The sequence below is a fragment of the Schistosoma haematobium genome, chromosome ZW (genome assembly GCF_000699445.3).
Source record: "Schistosoma haematobium chromosome ZW, whole genome shotgun sequence".
In the NCBI taxonomy this organism is placed as follows: domain Eukaryota; kingdom Metazoa; phylum Platyhelminthes; class Trematoda; order Strigeidida; family Schistosomatidae; genus Schistosoma; species Schistosoma haematobium.
Window position 1 is genome coordinate 34023157 of NC_067195.1, and position 15129 is coordinate 34038285.

The following is a 15129-nucleotide window of genomic DNA, read 5'->3' on the forward strand; positions in this document are numbered from 1 at the left end:
ATTCTTATGTATTCAGTGGTTTCACTATTTTATCGAGGATTTATCTGAGCTAATTACGCTGTAGAAAAAAGGATTTTTATTTTGTATTCAGTGTATTAGAGCTAAATTTATAGTAGTGCTGATGAAGTTCTCAATAGTTATTATGTCACATGTCTATCTTAAATATCAATATAATCCTACATATAAATTACGATGAGTTATTAGCGCGAGTGAAAATTTGTGATCATACACTAGATCTTCTCGTGAATTGATACGTGGTAACCCGATAATGGTTGAAATAGGTCAAATATGATTAAAATAATGCGATGAACCTTTTCAAAATATCACATCGTTTGGTTACTATTTTAGAAAAAAAATGATTGTCGACTTAACTTTCAATCCTGTAAAAAAATAATAATAATGACTAAGTCTTTATTCCTAAAGACAGTGGTTAATTTACGCTTGTGCGAAATACGTAGAATTTCATTTTATTTAATTAAAATGTACTTCATTTTAATTATCTTACTATCATCTTTTTGTATACAGTATTCATAACAAAATCATGCTATAATCTCATAACATTTTAGTTTTCAGCTCAAATACTATTCATCTAGTTAGTTGAGCCTTATTGTTATCTCACAAATCACCTTAATTAATTTGGAACCCGTGTGGGACTGGGTAGATGAAATACATACAATTTTTGTTTGTTTTTTGTTCAAACTTACCTGTACATGATTTGAGCATTTTGTTTGTTTCACAGGTATACAATTCATCGTATACTGTAGTTATTCCTTAGTGTTATGTCCCATATAAACCAGTTTTATAAATTTTATTCAACATTTACGTAGCTACCCAAAATGCATCGGATGATTTTCGTCAAAATGTGTTTTTGCGTTGTAATTTGGGTTACTGCAACATAAAATATTTGTTGGTTCGTTTAATAAATGAAAGAAAAGTGTTTGTTTGTTCACAATAACCGTACATATCATAATGTTTCCCACTTCTGTGCGTTTCACCACTTTCTACTGAATTAGATTCTTTGTTTGAATGAGGTTATTAGACAATATAAGATAATTAATTGCTTGAGTGCAGAAATCAGTAGAAAAGATCTTATTTAGAAAGGAAATTCATATTTTTATTTTTGAAACAAAACACTTGATGATCGTTTCCACTGTCATCTAATCATCTCCATACATCAAAGTTCCAACGTGTTTTAATCAGATGTAATTTAATCTGAAAATTTTATGAGTTAGTTTCTGTATGCAATAAACAACTATCTAAACAATTTTTAACTTGTAGCTCTTTTAATTCTAGATCAAGATTCCGTAACTATCTCGACCTTTTTTTCAATTAACATGATTAACACGTTCTGTCGGTTTTAGTTGAAATGTTGTTTTGCAAATCTAAATATTACTCTCCTATGTTACTTATCTTGAATGAATCTTGCAATGGTGTTTTAATGTATTATTTTGATATTCCAGACCTGTTTATCACAATGTTACAAGATTTATTTACAATTTTACTAAAATTAGTAAAGACATCAATGACAGTCAATCAGAGAAAAATAATGTACATAACTCACTTTCTAAATAAGCTAACTTGACAGTAGGTTGAAAGTAATATCTGAGAAACTTCTATTTATATGCCCGCATTATTTTATTATTTCAATGTTAATATGGATAATGGGTTCACCATTGGGTCATATACTAGCTGCCATTTTTCTAGCCGAACGAGAAAATGGTCCACTCAAAAAGATTATCCAAATATTCACATTTTACTGTCGACATTTGGATGAATACGTTCATCCTCTGCAAAGATAATGCATTACAACGAGAGGCTCTTAGGCAGTTTAATGAAATAATCTAGCCATTGAGTTTACGTCTGAATAAGAGAGTGATAGCAGTATAGTCTTTTTGGACGTTCTCTTAAATAAGAGAGCTGATGGATCATTAAGAAATTTGAACAGAAAAAAATACCTAGACAGGGCTGTACACACTTTTCTTTAGCTTTGTACCTCTACAGTACAAAAGAAATTTGTTCAAAACTCTTGGTTACCGAATACTTACTGCATGTTCTACGGATATGGTTGAAGCAGAGTTAACCACCTTGCGTAATACTTTTAGGGAGAACGAACACCCTAGAAAGATTATAAATAAATATATGATCACGAAGGTGGAAATACGCAAAACACAAACGGTGAATAAGAAATCCATGTTCATGAGCCTACAATTTAGAGGGAATGTAGCTAGCGAAATATTAACTCAGAGATTACGCAGAACAATCCAAAACTCATTCAACGCCGGAGAACTATGACACCGAGGCTAAAAGATGAATTACCTAAAATGACTACCTCATTTTGTATTTATCAGTCCAACTGCTCCTGTGGAGTAAGTTGTATTGGCCGAAGTTCTAGGAATTTATATTTTCGTGCTCGACGAACACCTTCCAGCGTGGCTAAGTAAAGGTCTGGTGAAGAAAGTGAACATCTCTAGTGTCAGTATAAACCAATCCTCTCCAATAATTTATCGGGTCAGTAATTGCCAAAGCTTGTCAAACTTAAGGGCCTTCAAACGGCTGAAACAGTAGCCACCCGAATTAAGAAACTGGAGCTATGCGTACAAAAGAAATATTTTCAACTGCTTCTCCCCTAGCCAACCTCAAGGCCAATTATTCAATAGTAATCTTGGCTATTGAATGACCTGGTTTGACTACTGTACTCAAATGTAATTGTCTCTGTTATATTTATTCACAAATCTTTGTATTATTATTAGCGAAGATGGATGGTGGCTAGCAGTGGAATCCAGGCCGGTCTTAATATAAACTTAGGTTCATGAATAATACTAGAGTGACTGGTTTAAATCTTGATAACGCTCACTAAAGTCAAGGCCTCATACAGTAAATTTTAATTTTCAAAATTCGAGACAGTATGTATTAAAACTGGACTTTTGAATTCAAGAAGACGTAGTAACAAATTCGCTTATAAATGAAGCTGAACTACTTGGCGAGATTTAGGCGTTGTAGTTCGTTAAAATTATTTTTCGGGGGTACTGTTTTGAACGTTTATACACCTTCAGTAACATCATAAGTGAGTTTAAATTCAGTTGGAAAGATTAATTGATGATTCATACTTTTCCCTATGTTTACTCTTAAGTGTCCAGTTGATTGGCCAGCTATTCGCCCTTGCGTTGATCCGTGTTCATTTACATATCAACCAACCCTTGTCAATCGGATACCTAAACCATTTGGCATTGAGGATACAGATATTTCTAGTTTGACAGCGGAACGACAATGTCAAAATCTGAATATCTCCCCTACGGACTCTGGTGACTATAGAAGATTTTCAAAGCACTCTGAAAACACTTTCGACAGCGATGTACGATGGCACATGTCCTACTTAAGTATGTGTCCTTCTCATCAAGTTCAATTACATCGTGTACTTCGAATATCTCAATCCAATTTAGAATCTCGGATAACACAATTAATTGGTCGGTCTGGCGTTGATTGTCATAAGAATCTACTCTGGTATAAACTGTTCGATACAAATTCTTCTCTGGCTACTCAGATTCTTTCGACGAATAGTCGTTCTTTGTCCCAAGATGCTGTTGAAACCAACTGTCGAGTGGAAGACGCTTCATCTATTTCTTTAGGCACCAACCTGAACCCGGTAGATAGTTACCTATGTCCTGTTCTGAACCATCAGAGTCTGTCAATGCGAGAGATAGAAGTAATTTTTTTATTATAGTCTGTTTCTTCCTATTAATTAAAATGTGATTAATCTTATATCGACTCTGCATTGTAAACTGTTTTAAGTTTATATTTCGTTATATCACGACGGTTCTAGGTTTTGAAAATATCATGTCGCAAAAGAGTAGTTAGCCTAAAAGCACTATATATCCTAAAGAAATAGAACAACATGAACACCATCAGACTTACTTTTTAGTTTACCACAGTTGTCATCTAAGTGAGCATATTACTTTTCTTTAGCCAATTAACTAATTTATCTTATAATAACCTTGCAGATAGTTTTCATTGGTAAATATAAAACAGATAGGAAAAGTTTCAATAACTTATCACATTCCCAACTGTTATATTTATAAAAGCACTCTGAAGAAACCAATATGGAGAGCAACATAGCAAGATGAATTATAATATAAGTGAAAAGGAACTAAGTAAGCGAAATGACATACCATTTTATTAAGTATAAGTTACATATACATTCCTTTCTTGACGAACCTATTTATATAGATTTTTAGTATATTTATATTGTCGTCATAAGTGAACTCCTCGATGCTCATTTTGTTCTACGTGAAACTTAATTTTTGTTGACTCGTATCGCAAAAGACAGGCATGATAAAAAAAATCTACTGATTTCGAAACGAAATTATATATCAGTGTTCTTTTGAGTTTAAAGACTATTGTTGTCCTTTCGAAAATCTGCTTTCAAAACTCCCTTACAGCGCAAATGTTTTTGATTTTAAAAATAATAAACGCATTTCGCTGGCTAACAAATATGATATCAAGGTTCAGGACATAATCCGGGTAGATATTTATTGATTTAGCCTAATAGTCTAACTATACTATGTATTCTCATAGACAGGACTTAGTCGATATTTAACACCATAGTTTAATATTAATTACCATCGTGATATTGACTCTTATGTGTGAGCACTATTCTTGTTAATTTATATTTGCATTATCTATCGGTTTTATGCATCTTTTTTTCTGAAAATTCCAAGGAATTAGTTGATTCTGCACCATTTCAGCTGGATATTCTACGTTTGGACCCTCGTTTAATTGAATTGTTTAATGTTGGTGGTTGCCATTTGAACTCTGTCAGTGTATTGTTAAACAAAGAATTTATTGATTTACAGCAGAGTAGTCACCATCAAATTGACCAGATGAAATTGACTATCAGTTCAAAATTATATAAATATTCTACATCGGAAACTATACCATGTATAGCCTACCGATTTAGTCATTCAGTTGAAAGCAAATTGGACGAAGTATCAAATACCGATCGTCAATGTACACAAAATTATATGGTCTTGTTATCACCATCGTTCACTGAAGGTCTTATATTTCTTAGTTGGTGTGAAAGTAGTAATGATGAATGTGTTCTAGATGAATATTCTACAGTTTACACATCTTGTCCTATGAAAAATACGTACTCTAATGGTGTTGGTACTAGGAAAAGTAGTTGTTTTATAGATGCCGGTGAGAACAATGCAAAAGCACCCCAAAGTCATCATATGGAAATAAGAAACCATAAATATAAAGTAGGTTTGTGTGCTTGTTTTTTATTATAGATTTAAATAAGAACTATGCAGTAACTTCACACATCAGAATTGATGATTATCTTCAGCAGTCTGCACTAAAACTTCATTGCCGTTCATTCTGTAGTTCTACATAAAATGGTATTTGACCTTTCATTTTATTTATTTATTTGAACACATGAATATTGGTACAAGGAGGCACCACACAAATCAAGTGATTTGCATGTGGGCTATGATACTACCCGGGTGTCCAGACCGAAGCAGGTGGTTTCCTTGGGTGGCCACACTCGGAGCCTTCGACTTAAAGGTCGGATACACAAGGCAGTGGAGCAACGTCAGGAGATGCGGTCCCATGGTAACCGGTGTCCAACAATAGGTTCATACGCCATTTGTTTCTTCAGGATGCTGGAGCCCATGTGTACCAGTGGTTTGGAATCAGGGTTTTCCAACTCCACTAGGTGGACTCTCCATGTCCACTAACCCGGTTAGAGCGCCGAACATTCGCTTTTCGTTCTTTAATTTCGTAAAGAACACCCTCGCCGCGAGATGGCAGTAAGAAGGACTTCCTTAGCAGTGGCTACATACGCGTGGCCATGTGAGAGCACTTCGAGAGGGAGAGCTAACTCGCCCCACCCTCGGCCATACCATTTGGAGGCATTTATATCGGGGCATAATATCATGAAAATCCCAAGTCCTGTATGAAAGCTTTACGATTCTACCACATTAAATGAGTTACCCCTCGTGGGGGGGATGGGCCTCTTGACGGGATCCTTCAATAAACTCTATCTTCGGTTCGAATTTCCAGTTTTTTTCAAGTGTTATTCATTATCTTGATGTCTACTTCCGATTCCTGACGTAGTGTGTTTTTCGGCCTTCCTCTTTTCCGTCTCTCTTCAGGATTCCAAGTTAGCGCTCACCTCGTGATGCAGTTTGGTGATTTCCGTAATCTGTGTCCTGTCCAACTCCAACGTCTTTTCCTAATTTTCTCTTCAGTTGGAAGCTGGTTTGTTCAGTATCTTGCGTAGAAAATTGTTTACAAATACTTGTGCTTTTTTGGTGACGGTTGTAGTAGTCCTCCAAGTTTCAGCTCCGTACAGTAGAACCGTCTCGACGTTCGTATTGAAGACTGTGACTTTGATGTTGGTTGACAGTCGTTTTGTGTTCCAAATGTTCCTTAATTGTAGGAATGCTGATCTCGCTTTGATAATCGTTGCCTTTACGTCTGTATCAGATCCCCCTTGTTCATCGATGATACTGCCCAGGTAAGTGAAAGTTTCCACCTCTTCCAGAGTTCCTCCATCAATTGTGATTGGTTTTGTGTTCTCTGTGTTGTATTTGAGGATGTTGCTTTTTCCTTTGTGCATGTTGAGGCCTACTGATGCAGAGGCTGCTGCTACACTAGTTGTCTTCATCTGCACTTGTTGGTGTGTATGGGACAGGAGTGATAGGTCACCTGTGAAGTCCAAATCGTCTAGTCGCATCCAAGCTGTCCATTGTATTCCGTGCTCTCCCTCAGATGTCGAGGTCTTCATAATTCAGTTAACCACCAGAAGGAAGAGCAAAGACGAGGGTAAGCAGCCTTGTCTGACTCCGGTTCTCACTTGGGATGCATCTGTCAGTTGTCCTCCATGCAGTGTGGTCCGTCGTGTATACACCTACGCCATTGTGATCGATTCTGAGCCATGTCACCCAGAGTCTCCAACCATTGGTTACGATAGTCGCGCGGACCCCAACCAAGTAGTCTGCATCTACCAACATGGCTCAGGCTAGAAGTTAGTGACTTCAAGGACTAATGCGACGTTTTGGTTTGATCGTCCCTAACTTCCTTCCAACCGTCTCCAACACTAGTCAGCATTGCGCGCCGTGGTAGTCTGTGGTTGTGTATGCGTAACACGTGACCCAACCATCTCAGTCGATGAAGATTCACAACCTCATCAACTGGTTTACCATCATTCCCCAATCGCCTGAGTCTAACCTCACTATTACTTACCCGGTGGTCCCAGCAGATGCGAGCAATATTTCTAAGACATCTGTGATCAAATACAAGTGATTTACGAGTATCTTCTACTCTTAATGGCCACGTTTCGCAGCCGTAAAGTAGAACATAACGAACTGCTACGCAGTATACTCGTCCGTTAATTGATAGACGGATATCTCATCTTCGCCATAGGTGACGTAAGTTGGCAAAAGCGAAACGAGCTTCTCGAATCCGTGCTGAGATTTCGTCAGGCACCAACTCATTAGGGCTGATCAAACTTCCAAGATACGTGAAGTTGTCGTCGCGTTCGACTACTTCACTCCCTATCCTTAGTTCAGGTATTGACACAGACCAGTCCTGAAGCAATAACTTGGATTTAGAGGTAGAGACGCGCATTCCAAATATTCTGGCATTGTTGCTCAGTGCTACCAAAAGACTGCATTTTATCAGCGTCTTCACCAAACAGGACTATATTATCTGCGTATTCTAAGTCGATAAGTGGACCTCCTGGTAGGAGATTAATGCCCGGTAATTCAGTCAATGAGAGCATTATTTCCATCAGTAGGTCTATGATGAAGTTAAAAAAAATGGAGAAAGTGGACAGCCTTGACGGATACCACTTGAGGTTGCAAAAGCAGATGACAGTTCGCCATAAGCTCTGACTCGACTTGTAGTGTTCTAGTAAAGAGCGTTCACAAGGTTTATGTACTTCTGAGATACGCCTTTCAATGAGAGACACTGCCACAGAACCTCTCGGTCTACGGAGTCAAATGCTGCGTTTAAGTCAAGAAAAACCACCATTGTCGGGCGCCGACTAGTATGCCTGTGTTCTAGAACCTGACGAATAGTGAATATGTGGTCGATGCATCCACGAACAGGTCTGAGGCCTGCCTGATTTTCTCGTATTCGCAATTCACGACTCTTAATTAGGCGGCCGATAATTATTGACTCTAGTATTTTAAACGCTATGTTAGTCAAAGTAATCTGTCTATGGTTATTACAGGATGATTTTGACCCTCTGTGACAACCATAGAGAGATCAGTATATTTGTAAATGAGTATTTGTGCATTTATTCGGTAGCACAATATACGTTTTTGTCCACTCTTGTGTTTTTACTCAAGTAGTCAGGTGGGTGGGTGGTGTGTAGCACGTTGTGTATCAATACCAGATTTCTGATACCACCTGTCATTACAAGTTGTTGCTCTAGTTGTCAGAAGGGACAGCGATTTTGTGGTTTCGAACGATCTCGGCTTTCATCATGAGTCTACATAACTCTTCGAAATGAAGATTCTTCAACTCTCAGGACACGCCTTAAATGATTTAAATGATTTTTTGCTGTTTGGTGTTTTTTAGCAAATTTTTTGTCTAGGAGATGGGATTTCTGACCATTTGCCCAACCCTCCTCCTCTATCCGGGTTTGCGATTGGCAATAATCCTAGACGGGCTACAATCGAAGTTTTGTCGAATGATTAATCATGTTTAAGTATTTCTTCAGTATTGCGTTTCAAAACTTAATGTCCTCAGGTAGCAGATCAACTCCATCTTCCCATTGCTCTATCGAAATTTATAAAAAGGGCTAATAACTTTATATGTTGGTAAATATTATCGATCAATCGACTTATTTGTTATTTTTGTCTTATAATTCTAGGATTTTCAATTTCGTGCAGTTTTTCGAGCTGTTGGTGATCCAACCAATCCGTCGTCAATGCGCCGGTTAATTGATTCAGGTAGTGAAATACAGAATTTATTTTTTAAAACGTCAACACTAGCTCTAGTAGCCACTAATTTCATTGAGAAACTCAGTTTTTTCGTTTGGAAAACATTGCACAATTGATAAAATCTTTTTGATATAATTCTGCTCTGTTCGTTCAGTTTAATTAATTTGCATTGATGCTTGACCTTCTACAACTTTTTAACTAACAACTATCCTCCGCTTAATCTTTTCTGTTGAATATTTTATTTATTTAAATTAAATTCGTGTCTAATTTGTTTTGCATATTTAGACATTAATAATGATTGATGAGGAGAATCATGACCGTACTTTTTTGCGTTGTTTCATTCGTCTTTCTATTTTGATAAACGAGAAGAGAACCTTATTTTACAGAAAGTTTCTTTTTATTATTTTTAACATGGTGATTTGGTTAAGTCTAGTGGTGAGAATGGTTACCAAAAAGCTGTTCTGAAATTTTCCCACATACTGAGCTTTATGTCTATGATGATATACGAGTTTATTGTTAGATAATAAATTCACCGACTAAATGACATCGTTTCATATTCCAGATTCATACTAGAAAACCAGGCCAAATTCGTTCCCCTAATGTTTATGGTGGCCTACTCACTAAAGAATTATTCAAAGTGGAAAATCATACCTTTTGTTTATTTTCTCTTCAGTGAAGGAATTTTCTTATTATTATTAGCTTTATTCAATATTATATTTTTGGTACAACATAGATTTTTCAGCATAAAATATTTCAGCGAATTTCCACTTCTTATTTCTTGATCGATATTGACGATAATTGTTGAGCGATTGCCAGTTAGATGTTAGCATTTCAGAAATCGACATCTAAATAATGTTCATTCTTTTAATTGAGTTTTACAGCAAGCCATTTCGGAAAAACATGGACGCATTATTGACTCTCAACCCAGGAGAGTGGACCAATGGGTAGAACACTTCAGGGATCAGTTCAACTGGCCTTCAGCCACACTTCGGTTTCCCACGATCTCCAATCAACCTAAATGGCAAATTGATGCAAGTCCTTCAACTCTTTACGAAGTTGAAAAAGCTACAGGAAATCTGAAGCGAGAGAGAGCAGCAGACACTGGCAGGTTTACCCCTGAGATTTTTAAGGATGACGGTTCAGTATTAGTAGCGAGATTGACTGAGGTCCTAGGTAGAATTTGGGAACTGGACGTAATCCCATCTGACTGGTTTCAATCACTGATTGTGCCAGTCTATAAGAAAGGACAAAAGTTCTCTTGTGACACTCACAGAGGAATCAGTTTGACTAACATTGTGTCTAAAATATTAGTCTCAATAATAATTTGACACCGAAACTAAGCTTTTGAAGAGCAGACTAGAGAAAATCAGGTTGGTTTACGACCAGAACGTGGCCGTATAGGCCAGATATTCATACTGCGTCAAGTCCTAGAACATAGACACACATTCAGATATCCCACAATGGTAGTATTTCTCGGACTTAAGGCGGCATTTGACTCTGTTGATCGTGAGGTTCTATGGCAGTGTTTGTCACCGAAAGGAGTACCAAAGAAGTACATTAACCTTGTAAAGGCTCTCTACTCGAACACAACTTGTCGAGTGAGAGCTTATGGCGAACTGTCATCAGAATTGATTACCTCAAGTGGTGTTGGTCAGGGCTGTCCACTCCCTCCACTCTTGTTTAACTTTGTCGTTGACGTACTTTTAGAGTTAACACTTTACTCGTCTACATTTCCAGGGGTTGAACTTCTACCAGGAGGTTCACTTGTTGACTTGGAATATGCCGATGATATAGTTCTGTTTGGTGAGGACTGTGACAAAATGTAGAGTCTTCTGACCACCATAAGCAACAGTGCAAGCATGTTCAGGATGCGATTCTCCCCCCCGAAATGCAAAATGTTGTTTCAGGATTGAGTTGCCTCGACAGCTGAACTAATGATAGTGAGTGAAGTAGTTGAGTGTGTCGACCGCTTCACTTATCTTGGAAGTCTCATCAGCCCTTGTGGTCTGGTGTGTGACGAAATCTCAGCACGGATACAGAAGGCTCGACTAGCTTTTACCAACCTGCGTCATTTATGGCGTAGGCGAGATATCCGTCTACCAACCAAAGGACGTGTTTAATGTTTTATGACTGTGAAACATGGCCGCTAAGAGTAGAGGATATTCGTAGGTTACTAGTATTTGATCATAGGTGTCTTCGAAGCATTGCTCGTATATCCTGAGACCACCGAGTAACAAATGCAGTTGTTAGGACACGGGTACTAGGTAATGATGGCAAATCGATTGATGAAGTGGTGAAACTTCATCAGTAGATATGGCTGAGACATGTGTTACATATGTCCAACCACCGACTGCCTCGACTAGTGATGTTTTATGGTGTAGGAGTAGGTTGGAAGAAGGCTAGGAGCGACCAGACCACAACACGGCACAAATACATGAAGTCATTGACAAGTGGACTGAGTCATGTTGGTAGGTGTAGACTACCTGGTTGGAATCCGTGAGATGACAGCAGCCAATGGTTAGAGACCTTGAATAACATGGCTTAAAGTCGTTTGCAACGACACGAGTGCATCCACTCTTTGTGTTCTCCCAAATTTTAATCTTCTGAATTCTCATGTCCCTTATTTTTTCTCTTTCCAAATTTATTTCACTGGATTATACTCCTTGAATAACGTCTTCAAACCCTAGTATTTACGATTACTGCTTATACTCTTACTACTTTTACCACTATGATATTTGAATCGACAATTGTATCTATGTACTAATGTGGTATGGCAACTTGAACTGATGTACGTACGTACGAAGTTCTACGTTGTTGCTAACTTACCGACTGAAATGTGATTGTCCGCTTACCACAAAATATATTGATCATTTCTTTTTATTGATTTGTTAGATAGCAGATAGATCCCACTTAATATTATGTGCATGATGATAACTGACTATAGTAAGTCTCAAATGAAGGAAGTAAATCTTTTTTTAACGTTATCCAAAATATTCGCTTCTGTTCCAACATAATTCAATGTAAAGTTTCAGTCAGGTTCTCACATCTAACTGCTTGTTATTCTGATTTTCTATTCAGTATACAGACTTTATTAATCAAACGTTTATCAGTACTTGTACAACATCCCAATTATAGTATTTTTTGTTAGGCTGGATTCATTTTGTTTTCACAACTTCGATTTCTTGGCTTTATTATACTACAAACAGGGTTGTGTTCAGTTATGATGGTTATTGCTGATCATTTTTTGATCTAGATCGAAACTTGGATTGAGGGAAAAGGAAAGCGAACTGATTTCTTTTGAACTCAGTTATATCCGAAGTTGCGCCACCGTAGGTCCTGGCTTCGAATCCCGCGGGGTACGGGATCGTGGATGCGCACTGCTGAGGAGTTCCATACTAGAAGGAAACGGCCGTCCAGTGCTTCCAGGTTTTCCATGGTGGTCTAGCTTCAACTGACTCATGATTTCAATCCATAAACTAATTATTTAATAAAAACATACATACCAATTCCGAGGTGAATAGCTTTCAAAGTTTGTTATTATCAATCTTTCACCCGTTCCTAATAGCAACTAACGCGATATGGAATGAAATGAATGAACAAAATCATATTTTCAATTATTTTTTTATTTCATGTCTGTGCACGTTAAACAACCTCTTATAAACAATGAGTACTGGGCGAATATTTCGTTGTTCTGAAAGTTACTATTTTATATCCATGACTACTTTTATGAATAGCTGAAAACCCTCAGTCTTTAAAAATGTATGATCAACATCAATAACTCTTTTCATGTACGACACCATCACTTACATGTTTCCCTACATGTCTTGACAACAGTAAATGTGAATCATAACCTATTATCCGTCGTCGAAATGAACATTTTAAATTACAATGATTGAAAACATTTTTCTAATCAACTCTCAGTTCGTTGTTCAAAATATGTTAGTCATTAGCATAGGAAATCACTTGTTGTAATTGATCTCAGGCATATCGGTTTCTAAACGAGCAAATCGACTGAACTTCAAATTAACAACAAGCGTTCATCACAAACTGATCAGTTTGTTAAATAAACCAATCTACTTTTTTTACAGCCAAATGAAATGTAAACCAGAGTAACCTGTTAAATCTAAGTTTAATATTGGGGTGTTGACTGGAATTTACTGAAAACTGTTCACTGTGATGAATGTATTTGGCTAATTGTATGCAGTTACTTAATGAGTTTGGAAATTGACCTTGTAAGGTAATTATATAAAACCCTGAAGCAAAACATAAAATATATTGGTTCAAATATTTCCAAACGGTTACATTAAATACGTACGTGGAGCACTCCACCAAATTTACTTGTAATATTATTGATCGCAGCAGTAAGCGTTGCGGATTGAGATAACTAGACGAGCACTAGCTTCCTTAATACTGAATAAACATTTTGGCTTTCAGGGCTAGTCAATAAAAAATATAGTCACAAAGATCCTTCTCAACCGCATTCACTAATTTACCAACAAAAAGTGCTTGTTAATATACACTCACACTGACAGATCAATTATGATTCCAAAATTTTCATTTTCATTCAAAAAAGGATAATCAAACTATGGAGAACGCAAGTAGCATAGTATAATTTACAAGACAAGAAAATAAAAGGGTTCCCATTCAGAAACAAAACAATGAGCTTCGATAGAGTTGGAAACTAAAAAACACTATCGGCTTCTCTGTTAAATCGACTCGGTTCTCTAAACAAATTACTTTCTTTTAAGATCAAATAAAACGACTGATAGATTAACAGATTATTCTGAAGCGTACTTAGTATGTACGACAAGGATGGCACGTTTGAATATCCTGAAAAGGTTCTGCATAAAATACAGTAAAATTGCAATAGTATGTGCGACCATAAGTGGTGTAATCTATGAATTTAAACTCATCATTTTACCTGCCAACCAATTTATTTTAGGGAAACGGGAACAGCAAACTTGGCTAGTTAATATTACATCTTAAGAGGACAATTTAATTTTGCCACTGATATGTACTTTCTGAAAAAGCTACCTGATACGTAGGGACCGCAGAATCTAAGACACTAATGAACTATAGAATATATTTTTACCTGAAGCGGCACGAGGTATTATTACATACAACCTATAAGTTTTCACGTGCGTTGAAACTAGTGCTCCGGATCTTGCCATTAACCACCATCAATTCCGTCGTTATCAGTACAGAGCGTGGTACAAGACGCCACACTGAATCAGCAGAAAGAAACGAAGTTAACAGGATTACTAGCAAACAATTCAAAATACTAGTAATATTAATTATAGTGCGATAGACTAAAATATGGTTTGAATGTGGATATCCATTTCTGATGAGTATTCGTCTGAGTTGAAGTAGTTCCTCACCTTTTGTGTCATGTGAGCATATTTGCCTAGTCCTCAAGGAAAAAGCGAACTAGGTCCCTGTTTCTAGCCAATGGGACTCGACTATTGAAATTTGCATTCTGACCAATCTATGTTGGTTTTCTATGTACATGTGTTTGTGAGGGAGTATCTCTCCTTTTCAACAAGACATATGTGATCTATACGACAGTTCCATAAACAAGGAAATGGAATTTAGTCTCAAGTTAAACGGCATTTTGTTCACATCAATTAGACTAAGTGGAACGACTTGATAGTTAGGGTGTTCGGCTTTTAGCATCTAACTCCCAGGTTTGAGCCCGGCTTCACCTATTTTGATTTGAGAAATCAGATATTAACATTAGCCCTCAAACTTAGAGTGTAACGCGTAACCGAGTACATAGAGTTTGAGTTAAATTCTAAATTTTAATTTCAAGTGGAGCATTTGAGATTTTCGTTGTACAAATATTCTGACAACTCTACTGCTGATTATGTACATTATATATGTAGTCTAAGATACTGATATTCAGTGAGTTTTTGTAAACTAACAATATTAACTTTATGATGAATTGGTTTGTCATTTAGTGATCAGAAATGTTACCAATGCATTCCAAGCTTTTTTTCGTGACAGACTATCCAATATAATATCCACTTATGAATACAACTACGTTGGGAGTGAGATACATGATTGATGGTATTGAGTGATAGTTGTGCGAAATCGCGAATTAACTGCCGTTTGAAGTATGAATCGGGATCACTGGATTCTAACTAAGCGGATTGGAGACAACGCAGTCACCATGATGCTTGGA

General features: G+C 36.9%; 1 protein-coding gene across 2 annotated transcripts in view; it reads left to right on the forward strand.

The window, feature by feature from the left end:
- Positions 1 to 11958, forward strand: part of SZT2_1 (KICSTOR complex protein szt2) — a 48637-nt gene extending 36679 nt beyond the window's left edge. Inside the window, exons 11-13 of one of the 2 annotated variants that reach the window (XM_051211131.1) lie at positions 3131 to 3703; positions 4716 to 5255; positions 8879 to 11958. In XM_051211131.1, coding sequence (XP_051071169.1) covers positions 3131 to 3703; positions 4716 to 5255; positions 8879 to 9064 — 1299 coding nt within the window. In that variant the 3' untranslated portion in view covers positions 9065 to 11958. Of the gene's footprint in view, positions 1 to 566; positions 3704 to 4715 lie in introns of both variants that reach the window. The other variant, XM_051211132.1, reaches the window with a different exon arrangement.
- The last annotated feature ends 3171 nt before the right edge of the window (positions 11959 to 15129 follow it).